General features: G+C 36.0%; 1 protein-coding gene across 8 annotated transcripts in view; it reads left to right on the top strand.

The window, feature by feature from the left end:
• The window catches only part of MIPOL1 (mirror-image polydactyly 1), a 315,627-nt gene that overhangs the window by 89,084 nt on the left and 200,391 nt on the right, over nt 1-26,152 (top strand). For 7 of the 8 annotated variants that reach the window (XM_073800541.1, XM_073800539.1, XM_019924002.3 and 4 more), the window contains 3 exons: nt 3,119-3,248; nt 18,700-18,733; nt 18,993-19,163. In XM_073800541.1, coding sequence (XP_073656642.1) covers nt 3,119-3,248; nt 18,700-18,733; nt 18,993-19,163 — 335 coding nt within the window. The remainder of the gene's footprint in view (nt 1-3,118; nt 3,249-18,699; nt 18,734-18,992; nt 19,164-26,152) is intronic. The other variant, XM_073800543.1, reaches the window with a different exon arrangement.

The following is a 26,152-nucleotide window of genomic DNA, read 5'->3' as shown; positions in this document are numbered from 1 at the left end:
GAATACAAATTTGGATCCTGTTACCCTGTCTTGACCAGGAGGACAAGGCTGTGTTGCTTAAAATTTAATCCTAACATATACTCTCGAAGATTTTATCATATATGCTTTTTTCCTGTTATTCACTTAATGCTTTTCTTTAAAAATCTCATCTTTTTAACTAGATAAATATATATTTTAATGGAATTTTTTTTAGTTTTAACGTCTGTACCCAAAAAGTGCACAAATAACTGTACAGTTTTATGAATCTCAGAAAGTGAACACACTTGTATAACCAGCACCCAGATGTAGAAAAAAACCAAATATTACCAATAGAATATCACCAGATATCACGAAAAGTTCCTCATCCTCCCTTCTAGTACTACCTCCAAAAGTTAGTAACCATTATCCTAAGTTTAATAGCCAGGCCATTCTTTTTTGTTTTTGAACTTTAAATAAATGAAAAAATGGAAAATTACCCTTTTCTGGCATCTACCTCAACAATATGGGTAATTTAAAGAAATTTGAATTTTAATTGGACATTAAATTAAATGCCACTCAGAAATTATAGGTCTTATGTGCTAGTTATGGTTTTCTAATATACATTAAAGTGACATAACTATTAAACAATGTGTTTCACATCCTATATTTTGTGAAATACTGTCCTAAAGGGAATATGGTGGTAGATGATGCTGGAAGGTAGGCTAGAACTAGACTCCAGTTTTCCTTGAATGTTGCGCTAAGACTGTTTTGGTTTTTTTTTTTTTGCCTTGGAATCTATGTGTTAGCAGTAAGAAGAGTAGCCTGTTTACCCCAGAGTTTCATGGAGATTACCTTTTGATAGGTTGAGGGATGCCTTAGTGAAGTCACCTGTCCTATTTTTCTCTCCTCTGAAATTTGGTACATACTTAACTTTTTGTTATGAATTGAATCTATTTTATTTCTCTTGTGCTGCCCTTGTCTTAATTCAGGGTTTCATTGTTTCTTATGTGAACTTTTATAATAATCTAATATTGGGTTAAGGGGCATGTACAATCCAACCTGCAACTTTTGGAAGTTGATACAGGTGATCCCTGCATCTTCCACACACTGAATGCTAATCTCAGGGAGTTTCCTTCTGAAACACAGATCTGTTCAAATTGTTCCTATTCTAGAAGTTGATACTTATTTCTAGGTAGCTTAAAGTTTCAGGGAAAGGGTTATTGTGGGTTATTGATGTGAACTCTTGCTTGAACCACTCCTATAGTCTCCCTTCTGGAATTTGCTTCCATGTTTGTCCCACCTATGAACTACTTCTCACCTGGAAGCCAGAATTCCTTTTTAAATGTAAATGTGATGCTGCCATTTCCTTGCTCAGAAACCACCATTGACTACCATCACATTTAGATGAGATCTTAATTCCTTGCTGTGATTTACAGTGTGATCTCCCAAAACTCTCACCCTCTCTGTACTCCAGCCGTATTGCTGTTATATCGCTAATACTTCTAGGGCTTTTGTCCTGGTTTTTCTTCAGCTTAGTCTACTTTCAAATATGAATATGGTTACTCTTCCTTTATTTGAACGTGCTGAAATGTCACTTATTTAAAAAGGTCTTTTCTGACCACCCTTTCTAAAATAGTCTGCCCTATTCCCTATCTACCAAATCACTCTTTTCTCTGATACAGCTGTATTTTCCTTCAAAGCAATCTATCTACCTACCTACCTACCTACCTACCTACCTACCTAATTTTTGGCCTGTTTTTCTCTCTACTGTCTGTTTCCCTGTAGTAGAATGTATACTCTAGGATGACAAGGACTTCTTAGCCTGCTATATTCATATTCCTTAAAACTGGATTGATGACTGCCACAGGAGCTTGATAAATATTTGATGAATTAATTAATTTATTCACCTTCCCTCAGGCTTAGCTTCTTAGAAGTAGTTTTGACTTTTGCTTTGCCATTGCATGTTCCATTTTATACTGTATTATGGAAAAGATACAGTTGCTTTTTTCTCAGGGTTTTTTTTCTTTTCCACTACTTATAATTTAAGTAATATAAAAGTAACTATCTTGATTAACATTATATTAATCTATGACAAATCTTAGCAGAAACCCAGTGTTTTATGACCTAAAAGAACATTTCAAATGTCTTTCCTAAGTTTATTTTGTGGTTTGACAGTATAAATAAATTTGGTTCAGTGATCCAAGTATTTGAGCCCCTTTCTGTCTAAAATTGCAGTGATATTTTAAGCATTATATAAGATTTCAAGTAGAAATTAAGTTTGAGAAGTGACAATTTCAGGTAACATAAAAGCTCCCTATATAGTGCTGCAGAAATTTACATGATGTCATTTGTATTATAATCGATATAAATGGTGCCCCCGGAGACGTTCAGTGCTAAACCAACACAACTCTGCCCCCATTGACTCTCCTTTTTCCTCTCCTTCCATCATCTTACTGAGGTAACTACTGTCCTGAACTTGGTGTTTATCATTTCCATGTTTATTTTAATATTTTTTTATTAATTGTGTCTATCCACAAATAATAGATTTGCTTTATTTTGCAACTTGCTATTTTTGTCACATTTTCATTTTTGAGATTTGTCCATTTGTCCATAGTTAATTCATTTAAATGCTGCATAGTATTCCATTTTTAATGTACAGTAATTTCTTTATTCCTGCTCCAGTTATTGGACAATTGGGTTATTTGTAAGTTTTTGCTATTATATAATGCTGAAATAAACATTTTTATACATTGTTCCTAAGCATTTTTATACATGTTTCCTTGTGCACATGTGCAAGAATTTCTCTAGGCTTCATACCAAAGAGGAGATTTGCCAGGTTATGGACTAGGCACAACTTCAGCATTGCCAAATTGCTCATCAGAGGTTGTCGAAACCTATACACCTATCTGCAGTGCATTTGAATGTTTCCTTTATTTCACGTGCTCAATATTTTTTACTATTTGACCTTGTAATTTTTGCTTTTATGGGTATGAAATAGTATCTCAATTTTGCAGTAGCTTAAAAAGATAATGTTTTCTCAAGTAAACAAATGAATTGATGCTAACTCAGCTGAATAAAATATTTTTTTTGCTTTTTATTTTTGCTAAAAGTATGCATTTTTCTTTTATTTTCACTAATTATGAATTATATATTTTGGTAGCTCTGGTTGAAGAGGTGTATTTTGCACAGAGAGAACGTGATGAAGCTATTATGTCTCGACTGCAGTTAGCCAATGAGGAGAGAGATGAAGCAATTGCACGATCCAAGCATATGGAAATGTCTCTAAAACTGTATGTACACATTTAAAACTACATATGATGTTAGGAGCATTTACAAAGTACATGAATTATGTGGTGGTTACATGTTTAAAAGTGTTACTGATGCTTATATGTTACAGTGGTAAATTCCATATCCCCACAGTCTTTTTCTAAAACTTTTGGCATGCTAGTAGTTTTCAGTCACTAAAAAAAAAAGAAAGAAAGAAAGAAAAAAGAAAAGAAAAAAAGAAATGCACAACACTCTTAGTACAGTTACTTTATTTCTTCATAGTTCTGTTGTTGATATCCTTACTCTACCTTCCTTTGTGACTCCTCTTTTCTTCCCTCTCCTTATTGTCACCTCCTTGATTTATTTCAGCTCTGGGTTCTTTTACTGCTCTCTGCTTACTGTGCTCATTCCTATTCTCCACTACTTTTTAAGTCTTTTAGCTGTGGGTTCTAAACTGAAACCTGACACCTGAAATAGGGTAGAGCCTGAGAATCTACATTTTTAGCAAGTGAACCAGGTGATTCTGGTATAGGTAGATAACATACTGCACTTAGAGAAACAATGCTCTGAAAAGAATTACTTCTCCAGTTTTAATGTGCACTCCAGTCACTTGGAGAATACTGTTAAAATGCAGATTCTTGTTAGATAACGTCTGGAGTGGATCCTGAGATTCTGCCTTTTTTCAAGCTCCCAGGTCATGCAAATGATGCTAATCTAAGGTGTCCACGTTGGGTAGAAAGGCCCGAGAGCATCTAGAAATGTTACCTGCAAGATAGAATGTAGTAATCTAATATTTTTATGTTGATCCCTCAATATATTTATCAAATGTTTGCTGTGCCCAATATTGTGCTAGCCTCTGAGGGATCACAATAAAATACTAATTAAAACGTGGTGGGGGGCTTCCCTGGTGGCACAGTGGTTGAGAATCTGCCTGCTAATGCAGGGATCATGGGTTCGAGCCCTGGTCTGGGAAGATCCCACGTGCCACGGAGCAACTGGGCCCGTGAGCCACAACTACTGAGCCTGCAGGTCTGGAGCCTGTGCTCCGCAACAAGAGAGGCCGCGATAGTGAGAGGCCCATGCACCGCGATGAAGAGTGGCCCCCGCTTGCCGCAACTAGAGAAAGCCCTCGCACAGAAACAAAGACCCAACACAGCCAAAAATAAATAAATAAATTTATTTTTAAAAAAAACGTGGTGGGAAACTCCCTGGCGGTCCAGTGGACTCCGCGCTTCCTATGCAGGGGGCACGGGTTCGATCCCTGGTTGGAGAACTAAGATCCCACAAGCCGCAGGGCGTGGCCAAAAAACAAAAAAAAAAGACAAAAAAAACCCATGGTGGTTCATTAGACAGAATCATTAAATAATTAATACTGTAGCATTCATGTTGTGACTAGGTAACGTGATTTGGTTTTTGTTTATATTAATGGTTTCATTTTTTTTTTGAAGGCTCATTCAAAAAGTAGATGGAGAGACTCATTGTAAAACATTAACTTGTTGACAACTAAAAATAAATTCAAAAATTTAGCTAAATTCCACACTGCCTACTCCCAAATAACTATCTTTATCAATAGGGAAACATTATTCCAAACATTTCTCTTTGTTTATATAAACACTACTGTCTGGAAGGATAGATGGTTGGTGGTTGAATAGATGCATACATAGAATTAATTTGATAAAAATTAATTCATTTTCTACATTCTGTTTTATTTGAGAGGCATTATATTGTAGAGGTGAAGAGCACAGATTCCAGACACAGGTACCTGTCTTTGAATCTTCACTCTTTTGCTTCCTAGCTGTACAGTCATGGACAGATTCAGAGTTTCTGGGACTCTGTTTTTTCTCTACAAAACAGGGAAATAGTGGCTGTTTTATATTGGTTGTTATGAGGACTAAATGATTTAATAAGTATTGAAAAATACTTGTAGCAAATGCTATATAAATGTTACTTGAATTGAAGAGTAGTAATCAATTGAAGTGAAACTGAAGAAATTTTTGAACTTCAGGCAGTGTTTTCTCTCAGTAAGATATATTAATTCCCAAAAGAACTATCTAAATTTAAGAGATGGAAAAACATTAAGGTGTTGGAATCTCATCAATATTTTTTGTGCAGTGTTTTAGTTAAGCAATATTATTTGACTCTCAGCTATGAAATAAATAACAGTTTTAAACTCCTTTTTTTCTTTTCTTTATGAATTCTACTTTTAAAAAATTTGTAAAAGCTGTATTGGATTCTATAGCCAAAGTGCCCCCCTTGTTTAACCTTTATTTTATATTTAAAAGGGTTGAGTAATCATTACTTGAACTTTTATCATACATGGCATTTTTACACCTGAGTTCTTTATTGTGGAGAGTTCCTGGGTAACCAAATTTCGTTTTCAAATAGGTTTTTTTGGGTTTTTTTTTTGCGGTACGCGGGCCTCTCACTGCTGTGGCCTCTCCCGTTGCGGAGCACAGGCTCCGGACGCGCAGGCTCAGCGGCCATGGCTCACGGGCCCAGCTGCTCCGTGGCATGTGGGATCTTCCCGGACCGGGGCACGAACCCGTGTCCCCTGCGTCGGCAGGCGGACTCTCAACCACTGCGCCACCAGGGAAGCCCTCAAATAGTTTTTTAAGGAAGGATTTATAAATACTTTATTCTCTACTTTAACGTACTCTAGACTGGCTGTTTGTTATCCTTATATTCAAATTGGTTATGAATAAAATTCTTGGCTCAAGTATTTTTTCATTCTAAACACTGTAAAAATGTTACTGACTTTTCTGACATTGAGTTTGCCTGAAAAGAAGTCTGAGGTCAATCATATTGCTTTTTTCCTCCCTTATAGGTGGTTTATTTTTTTCTGCCTGGGTACTTGAATGATTCTTTATTCTTGAAATAGAACAACTTAATCAGTATGTTCGGGTTGATCTGTAATATTTTTAGAACCACAGCATGCCTTTCTAAAGACTATATGATTCTTCCTTTATTTCAGGGAGATTTTACATTTGTTTTTTAGGTTTTCTATTTTAGAGACTTCAGTTATTTTTATAGGGAACTTTTATCCTTATCTATTATCTCTTCAATAATTATTTTAATTCCTGTCTTTTTCTCTGCATTCACTGTGATACTCTTAAGCCTTTCCTTTAGTTAGTAATTCCAATTGTTACTGTCCCATTCCCTGTTCTTTCTGGTTCATTTATTAAATATTTTGTTTATTTATTCTCAATGTTCCCTTAAGTTTTCTTTCTTTTTTTAATTATATAAGTTTCAGGTCTATCCTTAAGTTTTCAATTTTCCTATTCATCTACTCTTTTGTTTTAGCATCTTCTCTTTGAACTTCTTTTATTGAATTCATGTTCGTCTTATGTTTTTCTAGAATGCCAACCACGATAGGACAATTTTCTTCTTTCTCTTGCTTTATGTTATCTTTTATATTATGATCTTTATCTCATTTGCATGATATTTTGTCATGTGTTTGTGGTGAATTCATAGTTGGCATCTCATTTCTCTTCATCTTGCTCATGCTTAAATTGTCAAGAACTTTTCTTTGTTCTGATACAGTGCAAGTGAATTTTCCTTGATAAACATTTCATATTATTTGAAACCTATTTGCCTTTTCTGATTCTTGGCTAGGTATTGCTTCTGGGCCACTTTTCTTCATTGCTGTAAGGCAGTGGGGTAAGAGTGGTAGTTGGGAAGACCTCCTTGGGGCTAGATACTGATTCTGTTTGAAGTTCTGTCCTCTGCTTGTAGGACTTTGTTTGGTGTCTTGCACTGTTCTGACAGCTCACTCTGTCTCGTCTTGTGGATATCCTGATTCCATGGAGTATTTCTTTTGGGCTTTTATTTGTTCCACCAGTGTAGTAAAAAAAAGGCCAGCCCTGATGATTCTTGCTTCCTCTGTAAAGATTCTTCAGTAATGCAGGAAGATTTTCTTTACTTTTCTCTGGTCTGTCTACTCAACTCATTGGTCTATCAGGTTATTTCCAAGCTGTGTGGTATTAGTGAAAATTTTCCAGGATTTGGTGAGGTCACTGTCTTTTCTCAATACCTATTTTCATGTGTAAAAAGAGAAGTTGGTTGAACCTGTTGAAAATCATTTTTCCACTCTCCACCTTATCCCTACTTTTAAAAATTACTACATGATGTCCTGCTTCCTTTGCTGTTTGATTAATTTTTATCATCCGTTCAAGTGGTATGTGATGGGATACATAAATTTCTGTGTTCAGATTTCACTCCACCATGTTTACTTTGCCTTTTTTTTTCAATAAACTTTTTATTTTAGAATACTTTAAGATTTACAGAAAAGCTGTGAAGATAGTACAGAGTTCCCTCACCCAGTTTCCCTTATTGCTAACATCTTACATTACTATGGTACATATGTCACAGGGGAGAAATCAATATTGTTATACAACTATTTACTAAAGGCCACACTTTATTCAGATTTCACTGCTTCTCCCTGATGTCCTTTTTATTTTCCAAGATCCTATCCAGGATTCCATAGACATTTAGTTACTATGTCTCCGTTGCCTACTCTGCTGTGTGACATTTTCTCAGACTTTCCCTGTTTTTGATGACAGTTCTGGAATATTGGTCAGGTATTTTATAGAATGTTTCTCAATTTCAGTTTTTCTGAAGTTTTTCTCATGATTAGACTGAGGTATTGGTTTTATGGGACAGAGAGTACAGGGGTGAAATGCCATTTTCATCACATCATTTCAAGGTTATCTTCTATCAATATGACTTACAGCCAGTGATGTTAATCTTGGTCACCTGGCCAAGGTAGTACTTGCCATGTTTCTCTTCTCTAAAGTTACCCACATTCCTCTTTCATACTCTGCTCTTTGAAGCAAATCACTAAAGTGCAGCTTGTACTCAATGATGGGCTGCGGAGTGTGGGCTAGGAGGTTAATTGAGTTCTAGCTTCCTCAGCAGAGAATATCTACATAAATTATTTGTAATTCTTCAGTACAGGACATTTGTAGCCCTCATTTTTTTATTTAGTTATATCTGTATGGACTCATTGATATTCATTTAATACGTCAAATTATAATCTAATACTATGTTATTTTGTTGATTGGAGTATTCCAGCTTTTTTTTTTAATGTCTTTATTGGAGTATAATTGCTTTACAATGATGTGTTAGTTTCTCCTTTATAACAAAGTAAATCAGCTGTATATATACATATATCCCCATATCTCATCCCTCTTGCATCTCTCTCCTACCCTCCCTATCCCACCCCTCTAGATGGTCACAAAGCACCAAGCTGATCTCCCTGTGCTATGTGGCTGCTTCCCACTAGCTATCTATTTTACATTTGGTAGTGTATATATGTCCACGCCACTCTCTCATTTCGTCCCAGCTTACTCTTCCCCCTCCCCATGTCCTCAAGTACATTCTCTACATCTGCATCTTTATTCCTGCTCTGCCCCTAGGTTCTTCAGAACCTTTTTTTTTTTTAAGATTCCATATATGTGTTAGCATACGGTATTTGTTTTTCTTCTTCTGACTTACTTCACTCTGTTTGACAGTCTCTAGGTCAATCCAATCACCACAAATAACTCAATTTCATTTCTTTTTATGGCTGAGTAATATTCCATTGTATACATGTGCCACATCTTCTTTATCCATTCATCTGTTGATGGACACTTAGGTTGCTTCCATGTCCTGGCTATTGTACATAGAGCTGCAATGAACATTGTGGTACATGAGTCTTTTTGAATTATGGTTTTCTCAGGGTATATGCTCAGTAGTGGGATTGCTGAGTCGTATGGTAGTTCTATTTTTAGTTTTTTAAGGACCCTCCATACTGTTCTCCATAGTGGCTGTATCAATTTACATTCCCATTACATTCCCATGGGTTCCTTTTTCTCCACACCCTCTCCAGCATTTATTGTTTGTAGATTTTTTGATGATGGCCATTCTGACCGATGTGAGGTGATACCTCATTGTAGTTTTGATTTGCATTTCTCTAATGATTAGTGATGTTGAGCATCCTTTCATGTGTTTGGTGGCAATCTGTATATCTACTTTGGAGAAATGTCTATTTAGGTCTTTTGCCCATTTTTGGATTGGGTTGTTTGGTTTTTGATATTGAGCTGCATGAGCTGCTTGTAAATTTTGGAGATTAATCCTTTGTCAGTTGCTTCATTTGCAAATATTTTCTCCCATTCTGAGGGTTGTCTTTTCATCTTGTTTATGGTTTCCTTTGCTGTGCAAAAGGTTTTAAGTTTCATTAGGTCCCATTTGTTTATTTTTGTTTTTATTTCCATTTCTCTAGGAGGTGGGTCAAAAAAGATCTTGTTGTGATTTATGTCATAGAGTGTTCTGCCTGTGTTTTCCTCTAAGAGTTTGATGGTCTCTGGCCTTACATTTAGGTCTTTAATCCATTTTGAGTTTATTTTTGCATATGGTGTTAGGGAGCGTTTTAATTTCATTCTTTTACATGTAGCTGTCCGGTTTTCCGAGCACCACTTATTGAAAAGTCTGTGTTTTCTCCACTGTATATTCTTGCCTCTTTATCAAAGATAAGGTGACCATATGTGCGTGGGTTTATCTCTGGGCTTTCTATCCTGTTCCATTGATCTATATTTCTGTTTTTGTGCCAGTACCATACTGTATTGATTACTGTAGCTTTGTAGTATAGTCTGAAGTCGGGTAGCCTGATTCCTCCAGCTCCGTTTTTCTTTCTCAAGATTGCTTTGGCTATTCAGGGTCTTTTGTGTTTCCATACAAATTGTGACAGTTTTTGTCCTAGTTCTGTGAAAAATGCCATTGATAGTTTGATAGGGACTGCATTGAATCTGTAGATTGCTTTGGGTAGTATAGTCATTTTCACATTGTTGATTCTTCCAATCCAAGAACATGGTATATCTCTCCATCTGTTTGTATCATCTTTAATTCCTTTCATCAGTGTCTTATAGTTTTCTGCATACAGGTCTTTTGTCTCCTTAGGTAGGTTTATTCCTAGGTATTTTATTCTTTTTGTTGCAGTGGTAAATGGGAGTGTTTCCTTAATTTCTCTTTCAGATTTTTCATCATTAGTGTATAGGAATGCCAGAGATTTCTGTGCATTAATTTTGTGTCCTGCTATTTTACCACATTCATTGATTAGCTCTAGTAGTTTTCTGGTAGCATCTTTAGGATTCTCTATGTATAGTATCATGTTATCTGCAAACAGTGACAGCTTTACTTCTTCTTTTCTGATTTCGATTCCATTTATTTCTTTTTCTTCTCTGATTGCTGTGACTAAAACTTGCAAAACTATGTTGAATAATAGTGGTGAGAGTGGGCAACCTTGTCTTGTTCCTGATCTTAGAGGAAATGGTTTCAGTTTTTCACCATTGAGAATGATGTTGGCTGTGGCTTTGTCATATATGGCCTTTATTATCTTGAGCAAAGTTCCCTCTATGCCTACTTTCTAGAAGGTTTTTATCGTAAATTGGTGTTGAATTTTGTCAAAAGCTTTTTCTGCGTCTGTTGAGATGATCATATGTTTTTTCTCCTTCAGTTTGTTAATATGGTGTATCACATTGATTGATTTGCATATATTGAAGACTCCTTGCATCCCTGGGATAAATTCCACTTGATCATGGTGTATGATCCTTTTACTGTGCTGTTGGATTCTGTTTGCTAGTATTTTGTTGAGGATTTTTGCATCTATGTTCATCAGTGATATTGGCCTGTAGTTTTCTTTCTTTGTGACATCTTTGTCTGATTTTGGTGTCATGGTGATGCTGGCCTCATAGAATATGTTTGGGAGCGTTCCTCTCTCTGCTATATTTTGGAAGAGTTTGAGAAGGCTAGGTGTTGACTCTTCTCTAAATGTTTGATAGAATTCGCCTGTGAAGCCGTCTGGTCCTGGGCTTTTGTTTGTTGGAAGATTTTAATCACAGTCTCAATTTCAGTGCTTGTGATTGGTCTGTTTATATTTTCTCTTTCTTCCTGGTTCAGTCTCAGAAGGTTGTGCTGTTCTAAGAATATGTCCATTTCTTCCAGATTTTCCATTTTATTGGCATATAGTTGCTTGTAGTAACTTCTCATGATCCTTTGTATTTCTGCAGTGTCAGTTGTTACTTCTCCTTTTTCATTTCTAAGTCTCTTGATTTGAGTCTTCTCCCTTTTTTTCTTGATGAGTCTGGCTAATGGTTTATCAGTTTTGTTTATCTTCTCAAAGTACCAGCTTTTAGTTTTATTGATCTTCGCTATTGTGTAGTATTTCAACTTTGACCATTGGAAACTCTTTTAGGTGGCTCCTACATGCCTTTGACATGTTCCCATCCTTTTGATTTTTTTTAACCATTTCTTACTTTCTGGCACTGCAGCCTGCTCCAGGGTCATGTTATGGGGATATGCCCACCCCACCAGCAATGAATCAGAGTTCTTGTTGCTCACCATCTTTGCCAGTATTTGGAATTGTCATTCTTGTTTTGCTTTTTTTCTTATTTTGAACATTAGCCATTCTCTCATGACAGGTGATATTGAGCTCCTGTTTATTTACCATCTGTATATCTTCTTTGGTAAAATGTCTGTTCAGATATTTGACCAGTTTTTTACATTGGGTTGTTTGTTTCCTTTTTGTTAATTTTAAGTGTTTGTTATATATTCTGGATGTAAGTCGTTTTTCAGGTATGTGGTTTTCAAATATTTTCTTCCAGTCCACGTTTTGTATTTTTCTTCTCTTAACAGTGTGCTTAGCAGGATATAAGTTTTAAATTTTGATAAAATCCAGTTTATTGATTGTTTTTCTTTCATGTTTTGTACTTTTAGAATTGAATCTAAAACTCATTGTCATATGTAAGGTCGCACCAAGTTTTCTCCTATGTTTTCTTCTATGAGTTATAAATTTCGTGTTTTACATTTAGGCCTACAATCTGTTTTGAGTTGATTTTTGTGTAAAGTGATACATGGTACATGTAAATGGTCTTTTTTTTTTTTTGCATGTGGACATTTATTTATTCTAGTACCATTTGTTGAAAATGGTATCATTTCTCCACTAATTTCCTTTGCACCTTTGCCAAAAGTTATTTGACTATTCATGTGTGTTAATTTCAGGACTTACTTGTCTGTCCATTGATCTGTGTTTCTATCCCTTTGCCAGTACCACACATTCTTGATTACGAAATCTTTATGTTACGTCTTGAAATCGGATAATGTCATCCCTCTAAACTTTGCTCTTTTATTGTAGAATTATTTTGACTATTCTGGTACGTTTGCCTTTCCATATACCTTTAAGAATCAGTTTGTTTTTATCTACAAAACAGTTGTTGGGACCCAATGTGTTTAAACATACTCTTCAAAATAGATACCTTTTTTTCTTTTTTTCAGTAATGCAGCTACTAAAAACTTTAGAACTTTTCTTTAGAGATTTGCAAGTACTATTACCTTCAATTTGTCAACTGCTGCACAGTACTATACTTAGCATGTAATTTATGACCATAAATCTTTTATGTAGATTGATCACCAATTTTATTCATAAAATTTGCTTCTCAATAGTTTTTACTGGTTTTTTTTTGTTTTGTTTTTTTGTTTTTGCGGTATGTGGGCCTCTCACTGTTGTGGCCTCTCCCATTGCAGAGCACAGGCTCCGGACGCACAGGCTCAGCAGCCATGGCTCACGGGCCCAGCCGCTCCGCGGCATGTGGGATCTTCCCAGACTGGGGCACGAACCCGTGTCCCCTGCATCGGCAGGCGGACTGTCAACCACTGCACCACCGGGGAAGCCCAGTTTTTACTGTTTTTAGAAATAAAATTCACCCCCAAAAGATAACAAATCAGTTTTTTATACAATGTCACAACTCATTGAGTGATATTCAGGCTTTATAGGTGAAAAAACTTAGAGTGGTTGACTACCTGCCCAAAGAGTCATAGTCAGTCACTTATACATTGCAGGACTTATCTACCTCAGAGCTATACAGGCATCTCAACCTTAGCATATCCAAAATGGAATTATTAATTTATTTTTAAAACCTGATCCTCCTTAATTCCCTGTAACTATCGGCAGCACAACCACCTGCCCACATATCCAAACAAAAACTTCTTCCTCAGAACTCCTATTAAATTGGTCTCTTAGTTTTGTTCATTCTGTCTCTTTAAGTGATGGATCTAAATTGAGCCTATCCTTCTTCCCTAAACTTTTAAATCTTCCATTGTCTATTTACTTTAATCTGTACATATGTTTTGTTATAGTTTTTATTACAATACATGAAAATTAGGGTTCCTTGAGGCGAGACTTTTTCATTTTGTTCTTGGTAGCATTCCTATTGAGGGAGGAATGGAGAATGGAGAAAAGGAAAACAGTCCCAAGACTTATCTTTTAGTTAATTAGTCCATTCAATAAATATTTATTGAATATTTATTATCTGTCAAGTACAGTGCTAGTTGCAGGAACACAGCATTATGGTTTCAATTTAGTTAAGATCAGCATTAAGTAAATATGAATAATTACATAAATACTCAAAATAGTATCAAGTGATATGAAGAATTATTGGTTCCTAAGAAAAGTTTATAGACAGCTATATTACAGTCTAGGGGTTCAGGTGAGGGGATCAGGAAAAATCATACAGAAGAAGCAAGAACAACAACAGCAACAAATAGCATTTCAGTACAGTTTTAAATGGCACTGTGGAGGCTCTTTTCTACTCAGTTGAAGTCTATAGGCTCTGAACTTCAATAGTGCATTTTAGACTAAATCTTTGTTAAGATAGAACCAATTTATAACTGAGCTTTGCTTGACTGAAAGGCATATTTAGAGGCATTGAGTATAAGATGAAATTGTATAAATTATTTCACATCTTTTTGTTTTAATTCCTTACTTCTTGCTTCCTATAATCTGGAAATTCCTTCCTTCTTTTTTCTCTCGTCATCTTGTCCACTTCCGATCTACTTTTCATCTTTCTGTATGTCTGTCTTGTCTTATTATTCTGCCGCTTCTCTGCTTTCCCTTACCTCTTGAATTGTTAATGCTTTTTTCTTTGTCTCTTTTGCTTTTATCCAAAACTAGGAAAAAGTAAAAAGGATTCAGGTTAAAATGACTTACATATGCATGCCAATATAGACATGTTTGCATAGGTACATTCCAACTTTTGAGAACATGGTATCTATTTTTCAATCTGTTATTGTTGGTGTATTTTTTATATTAAAGGTGGCACTGTGTAAGAAAGGAGACTTAGAGAAAAAAAACAATTTAGAATTTTTTGATAAGCTGATCACTTGTTCTTTTTATCATTTGGGGGTCAAAGTTTTGCTTCTTCCCATTGAACAAGGTAAAGGACTATAGGTTCAGAAAGGAAAGATGTGATATTGACTGATTTAGGAATAAATCAAGATATGTGACATTTCATGCATGAGTCTTTTCACTTAGAGTGCAAGGTTGTCAGTCAGAATTTGCATGGTATAGGAAATCAATTGAAACTTGAACCTATGGACATTTACTTCAGCAGTATTCTTACTGATTATCATGACTGTCTAGTTAGACTGTTGTAGGCATAATTTAAAGATTATGAAAGGTTGCAATTCTTTTGTTTAATTGTAAACTTCATATTAATGATACATAATGTATAGTTTGTTGGCTGTATGTCATATAATACCAACTATTACTTTGTCTTTATTAAGCTAGTAAAACTGTGTGTTGTACATGCTGCTAGTAAACCTTAAACCTAAAAAGTCATTTTACATAGAAAATTATGTGTCTTATATAACTGTTTCAAATTGCTTCCTTTTTCTTAAAGGTAAGTTGTTTGTCTAATTTTTGTTTTCTTAAGTGATATAGTAAGTAATGTCCTTATTGTAGGACTGAATTTAATTTTCTGGAAGCCACTATTGTTGATTTTTTTATCTTTAACTAGATATTAAATGACCCACCTCAGAAAAATGTGTCAAATATACTGAATTGGCACTTACAGTGTATTAACATCAAAGATCTGATCTCATTTTTCAATACTCTGTATCAGGGATCAGCAAAGTAAGGACCTATGGTGCAAATCCAGCCTTCCACTTGTTTTGTAAATAAAGTTTTATTTGAATACAACCACACCTGTTCATTTACATATTGTCTATGAATAGATTTTCTTCTTCAAAGGCAGAATTTAGTAGCTGCAACAGAGAACATATGGTAAAGCCTAAAATATTATCTGACCCTTTACAAAAAAAGTTTGCTCATCCCTACTCTATATAATCTAATTGAGACTAAATTACTATGTAGTTGATCTTTGATATCTGTGACAAATACTTCCTGAAACTTTTAAAGAAATGCAAATTTAAACACAACCATACCTATTCATTTACATATTGTCTGTGAATGAGTTTGCACTACAAAGGCAGACTTTACTAGGTACAAGAGTTTTTCTTTTTAATTATTTATTTTATTTTTGGTTGCGTTGGGTCCTCGTTGCTGCACGCAGGCTTTCTCTAGTTGTGGCGAGCAAGCAGGGGCTACTCTTGTTGCGGTGCATGGACTTCTCATTGCGGTGGCTTCTCTTGTTGCTGAGCACAGGCTCTAGGCACGTGTGCTTCAGTAGTTGTGGCTCACGGGCTCTAGCGCACAGGTTCAGTAGTTGTGGCACACGGGCTTAGTTGCTCCGCGGCATGTGGGATCGTCACGGACCAGGGCTCGAACCCGTGTCCCCTGCATGGATTCTTAACCACTGTGCCACCAGGGAAGTCCCTCTTATTTTTTTTAAATAGACATTTTTATTATGTTTTTAATTTTTATTGGAGTATAGTTGATTTACAATGCTGTGTTAGTTGCAGGTGTACAGCAAATAAGAACCTGCTGTATAATAAAAGGTTTTAAGTTTTATTTTCCTCTCGGTGACCATTTATCACTATATTTATATCAATTATAAAGGCTAATAATAAAGCAAAATAGAGATTCACATGCCAAGTGGTTGATATGGCTCACTCATGCCCTGCATGTCATACCTGACACACTCACTCACCAAAACATGATTCACATTCATTTATCAGAAAATGATAAATCACTATATATCATGTACTTTTAAGGGCAATCACATAAGTTTTTTATTTTTTTGTGGTACGCGGGCCTCTCACTGTTGTGGCCTCTCCTGTTGCGGAGCACAGGCTCCGGACGCGCAGGCTCAACGGCCATGGCTCACGGGCCTAGCCGCTCCACGGCATGTGAGATCTTCCCAGACTGGGGCACGAACCCATGTCCCCTGCATCGGCAGGCGGACTCTCAACCACTGTGCCACCAGGGAAGCCCCCACATAAGTTATTTATGGTCAGAATGCTAAATTTATGTGCCGAGGATCTAGTATATAACATCTGATAAGAAAATTTGATTTTAATTTTTTTTTAATTTTGGTTGTTAGCAGGGAATTTAATATTAGACTAAATACAGTTATCTTAACCATTTCCTATTGAAAGCTGTGAATTTAAAACATTTAAACTCTTCATTTGCTTTTCCTTAAAGTAATAGTTCTTCATTTTGCATTGCCTGAAAAAAACATATAAATATTACATAGGAATTTCATGCACTTTTTGTTATGTTGATTATTTGGAATATATGAATTACTTAACCTACCTACACTGTTATTTTCTTTTTGATCATATGTAACTCTTTGAAACAAAAAAAGGGAGTTGCATAATATTGAGAACTAATTTTTTTTTAAGTTCCCAGTAATCTGTGAATCTAAATGCTTAATTTCCATGTAGCTTTTTACATTTTAAATGATCAAGTTTCATAAATTGTGAAGTTTATAAATATTGAAACTTCTTTGGAAACTGCCATTAATTGACCTTAGTTTGATTTCATCTAAAAAGAACAACATTAAGGTAAATATTCCTTACCACATATGGCTTCCCTAAAAATCATATTTAGCCAACCAATAACTGATGGTTAAATGCCACTCATGTTCTTCAAATACTTTTACATGATCATAAATAAGTGGAAGAATTTTATCTTATACTTTTCCACTGTGTTTTTTAATTGAATAAAAAGGAAGTGATGGGCTTCCCTGGTGGTGCAGTGGTTGAGAGTCCGCCTGCCGATGCAGGGGAGATGGGTTCGTGCCCCAGTCTGGGAAGATCCCACATGCCGCGGAGCGGCTGGGCCCGTGAGCCATGGCCGCTGAGCCTGCGCGTCTGGAGCCTGTGCTCCGCAATGGGAGAGGCCACAACAGTGAGAGGCCCACGTACTGCAAAAAAAAAAAAAAAAAAAGGAAGTGATTATCCTCATAGTTTTTGTAGACTAAGCTTTTATGAAGCAGGATATTTGAAAACTTGATTTATTTTGGGAGAAAAAGATAAGAGTACATATTTGCCCTTATTGGAATGTGAATCCAAGGGGACATTAGTAGTTTGAGATAAACATTAAATAGATATAATTCAAAATTACTACACCTACCTATTGACTTACACCATTTAAATATGGGTAGAAATAGTTTTTTTGATATATGCTCATATATTTTCCTGTGCAAATGTAATGTTCTAAAATATATACTTTCTCTCCATGATTATAGCAGTTTGATTGAACTGTGGAGTTTGGAACAATTTTGTAACAAATTTGTTAAGTGTCTTCTGTAATCTTTTCCTAGTATCCTTTTTTTGTGGTAAATGTTAAATCACAGGAGCACAGAAATGGAGGGGGAAAAGTTGAAACACGAATTTGGATATCTAAGCTTTTAAGTACAATTTTTAAATAATTGAAATCATTTCTAAAATCTCCATCATTTCACTGGTACCCATTACAGGTTTTCATTTAATCTACCCAATTTAATGACTGCCTAAATTATATTATATACATTTTCTAAATATGTCATTTAGAACTTCTTTCTTTACTTTAACTGCATTTCAATTTACCAACATCAACAAACATAAACACTATGACTCTTAAAAGACAAAAAGTCCATTTATGAAGAGAACAAGTTTACTTTTTTTGCCTTTAAATTGAATAATTCTATGTTATGCAAAAAAGAAAATAACATTAGTCATTTAAAAATGTGACCAATTTTGGTCAGCCTTTCTATATAGCGTATTTGTTTCAACAAATAGGTAGCACCAGGAGATTTTCAGGTCAAATTTAGTGGTAGTTATTTGTCATTGCTTTTGAGGGAACATAGTTGAACTTTGTAATAAAAATACTTGCTTTGTTTTATTTGTGATAATGTCCAAAAAGGATAGGAAATACAGTTTCTGGTAAGAATTGAAAGTCTAGAAATAAATATAATGATGAGAATGAGTACTTCTATCACTGGGGAACTTTCTTCATCTAAGCACATATGAACAATTGATCCTTGTAGTCATATATAGCAGTAAACATTAATAACTTAACAGTCTGAAGTCAGTGCAGAAGATATGGAGCATTATTGAAAGATGGAGTCGAGCAGGTGGCACTTTAATATGTTCAATGTCATGGTTGACTCTAAAGACTAGTCGAATGAAATTACTTGAGGTTCTAAAGATTTAAAAAGCGAACTCATTTTGCTGCACTAAGGAAATGCTACTGATCAGGCTTTCTGTGTCCCTTTTTTCTAGGCTAGAAAATATTAACCCTGAAGAAAATGACATGGTAAGCCATTCTCTGAGGAGATTTCTTGATGTCAGTCTTATATCTTAGAGGCTTAAGTTCAATTGAGTGGGTTTCAAGAACTAAGATGTGGGAAAAAGAAGAATTGACACACTAATAATGTACATCTTTGCTGCAATATGAAAATTCAATAACTTTACTCAGTCAATTTACAATTCACATGTGCCTATTAATTAAAACCCTATATTAAATAAAATATATTAAAACTTCATGTCTGACTAACATATAATGGTGTTGGTAGACATTACAGGAATTACTGAACAGAATAAACAATGCAGACACAGGGATAGCTATTCAGAAGAATGGAGCTATAATTGTGGATAGAATCTACAAGACCAAGGAATGTAAAAAGAGAATAACTGCAGAAGAAATGAATGCAGTGATTGAAGAACGGGATGCTGCTTTGTCTCAGGTAACTGCATGTACAATATCTGTAAAAAGCATACACTTAACATTTTCCCCTCTTTCTTTACATTAAAAAATGACTTTTCCCCACATATTCTTAATTCGAATTAGTTTTTAGATTATAATTAATACCACAATGATTAGCTATATTAAAATAATCACATATTTTGTTATATCATTCTTCAAGTATATGCATTCTAATAAAACTGTTAGCTTGTTATAAAATTTTAGTTATATTCTTTAAAGTAATCACTTTTATATGAGACTTCTTACTTGAGTCACAGTTTTGTGAGGGCTGACATTGTCTTTATTACTGTTTTATTCCTAGTGCCTAATTCAGTGCCTTTTAGTATACATTGATAAAGGAATCAAATTATTAGGGTATTCCTTTCTGAACATTACTTATACCTTCCTGCTCTAACTGAAACCTGATTACCGCCCTGAGGATACCGCTTCCACTGCAGTCCTCTCAAATGTGAATATATTCCCTCGCCCAGCAGTTGGACCACTGGGCTTGGAGGCTTGTTCCTCATTAGTGTTTTTAGATCATTGTTCCTTTATTCTCTCTAAACACCTCCAGCTTTGAGGCCCATGTATCAGATTGTATCACCCATTACACACTCCTGTTGCAGTCGTGTACACATTCCCGTGTCGCTTCCCTCATTTCTTAAAGATTTTAGGATCTATTTCACTGTCTCTTTCTTCAGCCTACTCCTGTCACAGTTCTTGGTGATTTAAATATCTATGTAGGTGATACTTTCAATATCCCTCTCATCTCTTTGAATCTCCTCCAATAATCCACATACGCTATACTCTTTCTGCCATCCACCCTATGGTCATACCCTGTTCTTGGTCATTATCAGTCTCAATTTCAAGCATCCCGCTTAATGACCACCATTTGTTATCTTTCCAGCTCACTCTAGAACTCTAACACTTGCAAATTGTCAACTCTCCTGGCACCTGATTATATTGATCTTACCACCTCTTTTCCTATCCCTTAATCCCCTCATGTCCTCACTTCCCTCTTCATCTAGTTTGGATTCCATGGCTCACCGTAATTATCACCAACTTGCATGTAATATAACCTCAGTTGTTTTGGCCCTCTCTTCCTTTATCCTGCTCACCTAGCAAAACCTAAGTTTTATAAATTTAACTTTCTGCCTGTTCTACACCTTCACAGCTTTATATGGCAGGAGACTATCACACAAATTTGCTGACTGAACTTACCTTGAGTTCATGACCACCGTCTTCAAGTAGCCCCTTGGTGTTGCCTGGCAACCTTCCACTCAGTCTCCCCCTCTGGAGGACTATTTTATCTTTCTCCTTTCTCCTCAAGCATCCAACGTCTGCCTCCCAATAGAAAAAAGAATTTCTGCTTGTCCCCACCATTTCATTCACCAGCCTACCTGCATTTGCACCCATATACTCTGCCTTTTCTACTTTCTTTTTTACATGCTTCTGTTTAAGGACAACTTCTCTGTTTCACACTAGTTTACATCTTTCCTTGCCTGCTTAAGGTTATCACTTAACCAATTGTCCCTTTTCTCTCCTACTTCATAAAATGTTTCCTTATTAGTTCATTTCTATCACTGTGTGAGATTCTTTACTATATCCCATGGAGGGTGGGTGAAAGTTTTGGTAAGTCTTGGTCAGCTTGTGGTTCACTGAGAGCAGAGTATTCACTAGGGCTCTACTCCTGGAGAATCCTCTATTCTAGTATTTGTCTCTTTTGCATTGTAAGACAATGGGAAACTCCATTATTCTTTTCACAGGGCTTAAGGCTTAGCTTTTTTTTTTTTTTTTTTTTTTTTTCGGTACTCAGGTCTCTCACTGCTGCGGCCTCTCCCACCGCGGAGCACAGGCTCCGGATGCGCAGGCCCAGCAGCCATGGCTCACGGGCCCAGCCGCTCCGCGGCATGTGGGATCCTCCCGGACCGGGGCACGAACCCGCGTCCCCTGCATCAGCAGGCGGACTGTCAACCACTGCGCCACCAGGGAAGCCCTAAGGCTTAGCTTTTTAACTTTAAGCCCTATACAGTTTTGAGAGTTAGCAAATGATTTGAGATGGAACCAAGTCTCAAATCTCCAATTTTGTCACTTCAGCCCTGCATAACTGCGAGAAGCTTAGATGATTTCTCTGTCCTCCAGCAGGAGCCCTCTGTATAGTCAAAGCCAGATTTCTCAGCCTCTTGCCCATTCTCTGAACCTTTAAAACTCAGGGGGAAAACAATGACCTCAGATCTTCAAATCACCTGTCTCCAGTTAACCCCTCTTCAGAATCCCAGCTGCTCAAGTTATTGTTGCAGCAGCAACCTTCTGATGTCTTAAACAGATATTTTTTAAAAATTTAATCTGGCTTTTCTTGTTCTTGGCTGGAGAATTGTTGTGCCACAAATGATTCTATCCTATCTCAATGTGGAAATCTGACATTTATCTTCAGATTAAAATTGGGAAAAGTTCAATTTAAACTTTTAAAGTGGGCAGCTGTTTTTAGCATTTTGTGCCCTCCCAAGTGTATTCAATCTTGGATCATTCAATATATTGTTGAAGAGATAGCCAAAACTATTTTTCTGTGCTTGAAACAATTATAAACTCAAACATTTGATATTTTTAGAAATCATCTATTTTGTTAACTAAAACACCCATGTACATAGAGAACTTACCACTTTCTTCCTTTATCCCTGCTATATTCCAAGTCTTTATTACAAGGCCTTTGCTTTCGTGTTTTGGATATATTTTATATACCAACCCCCCTGGCCCTTTTGGCAAAAGTCCACATCCCAACCTCCATTCCCATGCCTAACTTATTCAGTGCTCAGAGGCTAGGCCCTTCACCTACTGCATCAGGTACCAACTGAGGTCCAATAACTGAAAATCTCTATAATATTATCCTACCGACTACAAGTAGCAGCGAGGCCCAAAGCCTCCTGTTGCCAGGCTCTGACCATCTATGAATGTCCTTGGAAATCGAAACTAGCCTAGAACTAGCCTAATTTAGCCAGAACCCCAAGGAATAGTATGATAATTATGTGAAAACTTGACTGGACCACAGGGTGTCCAGATATTTGGTAAAATGTTATTTTGGGGTATGTCTGTGAGAGTGTTTCTGTATGAGATTAACATCTGAATCTTACATCATTGGCTCTCCTGGTTCTCAGGCCTTCGGACTCAAGCCGGAACTATACCATTTTCTTATGATTTGAGTGAGATTTTGGGTTTTTGGAAAGAATACCACAGAAATTTCACCTTAATTAGCACTATTTTCTCTTTCCCCAGGCTGAGCATCTCAGCATACTTCAACCCCTTCCCTGAGTTTCCTTTTTTTTGTTGTCTTGTAGTTGTTAATTTTCCCTTGTTGGTCTATCAAGGCTGAATGATTGATCATAAATTTCTATTACCTGAACACCGTGCAGAGAATCTTAACTCACCACTATTTTCTGGAAATAAGTCACTCCAAATTCCATCTTAACCCTTTTAATTTGTACACTTTTCTTAATTGTGTTTGTCATTGAAAATATTTTTAAAACATTTATGTGCCTCTTTTAACCAGAATATAATTAGTACATCTTTTTTTGATAGTTAATTCATTTTTGTCAAATGCTATAATGAAAACTATAGATCCTGAGATCTTTCAGGTCCAGAGTTGACAAATACAAAAAGCAGGGGGGACCAAGGGGTAATCATCAGGTTAATTAAAGAAATTCAGCTAAACATTTCACTAGTCAGTTTTCTCCTTCTCTATATTTGCAAGCTGTATCATGCACTAAGCGCAATAAAATGAAAGATAAACCAAATAAGAGGAAGACATGAATCCAGTCCAATAATACAATGAAGAAAATTCTAGGAAGACAGCTGAACAATGTACAAAAAGTACAGTTGGTCTGTTGCTTTATAACTCTTTCTACCTTTAAGCATGTTTTCCCCTCTCACTGACACATGCTTCTATCCACTTGTTACTTGCTTGTCTACCTACTACTTTAAAGCTAATTTAAATATCATCTCTTCAATAAAGTTCTCTCACATGAAGCAATATTGATAGATATCTTCTTTTTGCCCACATTTTACTTTACATCCTATTACAGTACTTGTCACACTGCAGTACAGTTAATTGACTTTATGCCTGTCTTCCCACCTAGCGTGAAGGTAAGAACTGTTCTTTATCTGTGTCTATTAGTCCTTAGGACAGTGTAGGCACAAAATATAGGCTTGTTGAATTAATGAACTGATGAGCTTAGCTGTTTTAGATCTATTTCAAGATACATTGAACTAAAAGAAGTTAGTGAAATATTATTCATTCATCCACATTTTATTAAGGACCTGTTATATGTCTGTGTTGGGGAATTCAGCAATGATCCAAATATAGAAGGCTCTTACTCTTATGGAACTTACATTTTAGTATGGAAATATAGATAGTGAACAAATAATTGAATAAAGTATTTTCAGTTAGGGATGTAATAAAAATAAAAAGGTAATGGAGAGTGACTGCAATTGGTAGGAGGATTGTCACTTTAAATAGGGTGATCAAGGCAGTCCTTTTGTTTAATTGTTGAATTTTGGTGAATAGTTGAATTGAGACTTGAAAGAGGAGAAGGATCCAGCCATGCAAAATCTGTGAAGAGAGCATTCCATCAGAAAAGAATATATCAACAATGCCCTGTGAGAGGGAACAAGCTTAGTGTGTTTAAGGCTCTGATGTAAATACTCCAAGCTTAAATATGGTTGAAGTGCAGTGAGCAAGGAAGATAGCAGCAAGTGACGAGGTAGAAGAGATAGGCAGCAGACAAATTTGTAAGGTCTTGTATGCCATGGTAAGGGCTAAAAATTGTGTATAAATGCAGGAGATATTGAGGGAGAAAGGCTGTTGCAATAGTCCAAGTCAAAGATGAAACTGATGGTAGCTCAGTGGGGCAATTGTAGATTTAGAGAAGTAGACAGATTTGGGAAATATTTCAATAGTATAGTGAGTAGACCTTGAAGACAGGTTGGTTTGGGGCATAAGGGAGCTGGAAGAATTAGGCTGAGTCTATTTTGGGCTTGAACAGTGTAAAGATATTCACTTCCATTTTTGTGATGGGCAAGTTTTGGGGGGAATATGAATGTATTTCGGAAGGGAATTTACATTTTCTCTGGATGTGGTATATTTGAGATGATTCTTAAAAATCCATATGGAAGTGTTGAGCAGGCACTTGGCTATTGCAGTCATCAGCATATAGATAGTTAAAGCTGTGGGTCTAGATCAAACCAGGGAAAGATAATTGAGAAAGAAAGGGCTTAGGATCAAGCCCTGTGGTCTGTCAATAATTTAGCAGTTGGCCAAAGTAGAAGGAGCGCACAGGGGAGACTAGGAATGATAGCAAATGAGGTAGAAGGAAACTGAAGAGACTGTGGTGTCAGAAAAGGCAAGAAAAGGAAGTGTTTGCAAAAGATGAGAATGATTAGTTCCCTTGAATGGTGTTGAGAGGTCAAGCAAGGTGAAGATGGAATCGTTTTCAGATTTGATCACATGGGAGATGTTGAGAGCCTTGACAAGGGTTTTGTCCAGGACAGAGGCCACATTGGAGTAGAGGACAGAATGGAAGGTGAGGAACTGAACCGAGTGAATGTATACAACTTTTATCCCCCTGTAATGGAGATAGAGAAATTGGCAATAGATGGAGAGGGGGCTTATGGTTAGGGTTAGGGTGAGTCGTTGGTGAGTTTTCTTTCTTTTTTAATGGGAGATTCTAAGGCATGATGTTGTGTTGATGGAAGTGAACCAGAAAAAAAGGAAAGGTGATTTTAAGGGAGAGAAGAGAGTATTGCAGTAGCAAAGTCCTGGAGTAGATAAGTAAATTGAGAGGGGATAGGATCTAGAACATAAGTGGAAGAGTTGTCTTTTACTAGGGACAGTGAAACTATGTTCGTTGTTAACAGAGGAATACCAAGAACTTGGATGGATACATATGTTGGCAAGTTGATCAATTTAGGAAGTGGGGTGGCCATCCTTTTCTTAATGAAAATGTTGGGTTTATTTAGTTTCTCAATGTGATAGGTCAGTGGATGGTGGTGGAGATTTATAAAGAGGCAATAGTTTTAAATATAGTCAGCCCTCTGTATCTGTAGGTTTTGAATCCATAGATGTGGAAATCCCGAATATGGAGGGCCAACTGTATACTGATTGAAAAAAAAATCCATATGGACGTGTGTAGTTCAAACTGGTGTTTTTCAAGAGTCGACTGTATTCATTGTACTACGTTATTTTATATAAGGGACTTGAGCATTTGTGGGGTTTGGTATACTCAGGAACTCCTAGAACCAATCCTCCGTGAATACCCCCAGGATGCCTGTAGTTGTCTTGGTTTGTGTGTAAATGAACATAAAAATAACAAATCTCTCCAAGTAAACCCGTAGAGTTGGCCAGTGATGTAACGATCAAAGGTAACCTTAGCAGAGGAAAACATAACCAAGTTTCTAAATCTCTCCATTGTTAGTGTTGCCTTCACTTTGTATCCTTTATAGTTCACATAGTAGCTAGCACCTAATAGATGCAAAATAATGATTTGTTAAGTTATTAGAAGTTTGACAAAAAACTCATACTTGAAAAGAAAATAAATCATAACATTTAGAGTTTCATTTTTCAAGAAAAGTAGGAAACGTGTTCAACATTCTTTATTATAGTGACTATAAATTTTTATTAATTTTTTCCCCTGTCTTTCGTGTCTATCATACAGTTATTTGCCTGTGCATTTTTTTCCAGTCCATCTTGCTGAAATATATTGTTGTTATTTGATCTATTCTGGTAACTTTCCTTTCTTATAAAATTTTTACAACTTTTTGAAACTATAACTTTGGAAAAGTACAGATAAGCAAAAAGGGAAAACAATCATATACAGATCCTTTGTCTTTTTTTCAATGCATATTATATCATATATACTACTTGATAACCTGATTTTTCACTTTGATTTTATATTTTGTCAGATATTCTTATATTTTTATAAATGGATATATTGAGATGTA

Source organism: Tursiops truncatus, chromosome 2, assembly GCF_011762595.2.
Source record: "Tursiops truncatus isolate mTurTru1 chromosome 2, mTurTru1.mat.Y, whole genome shotgun sequence".
Lineage (NCBI taxonomy): Eukaryota > Metazoa > Chordata > Mammalia > Artiodactyla > Delphinidae > Tursiops > Tursiops truncatus.
This window is presented reverse-complemented; position numbering and strand designations above follow the sequence as displayed.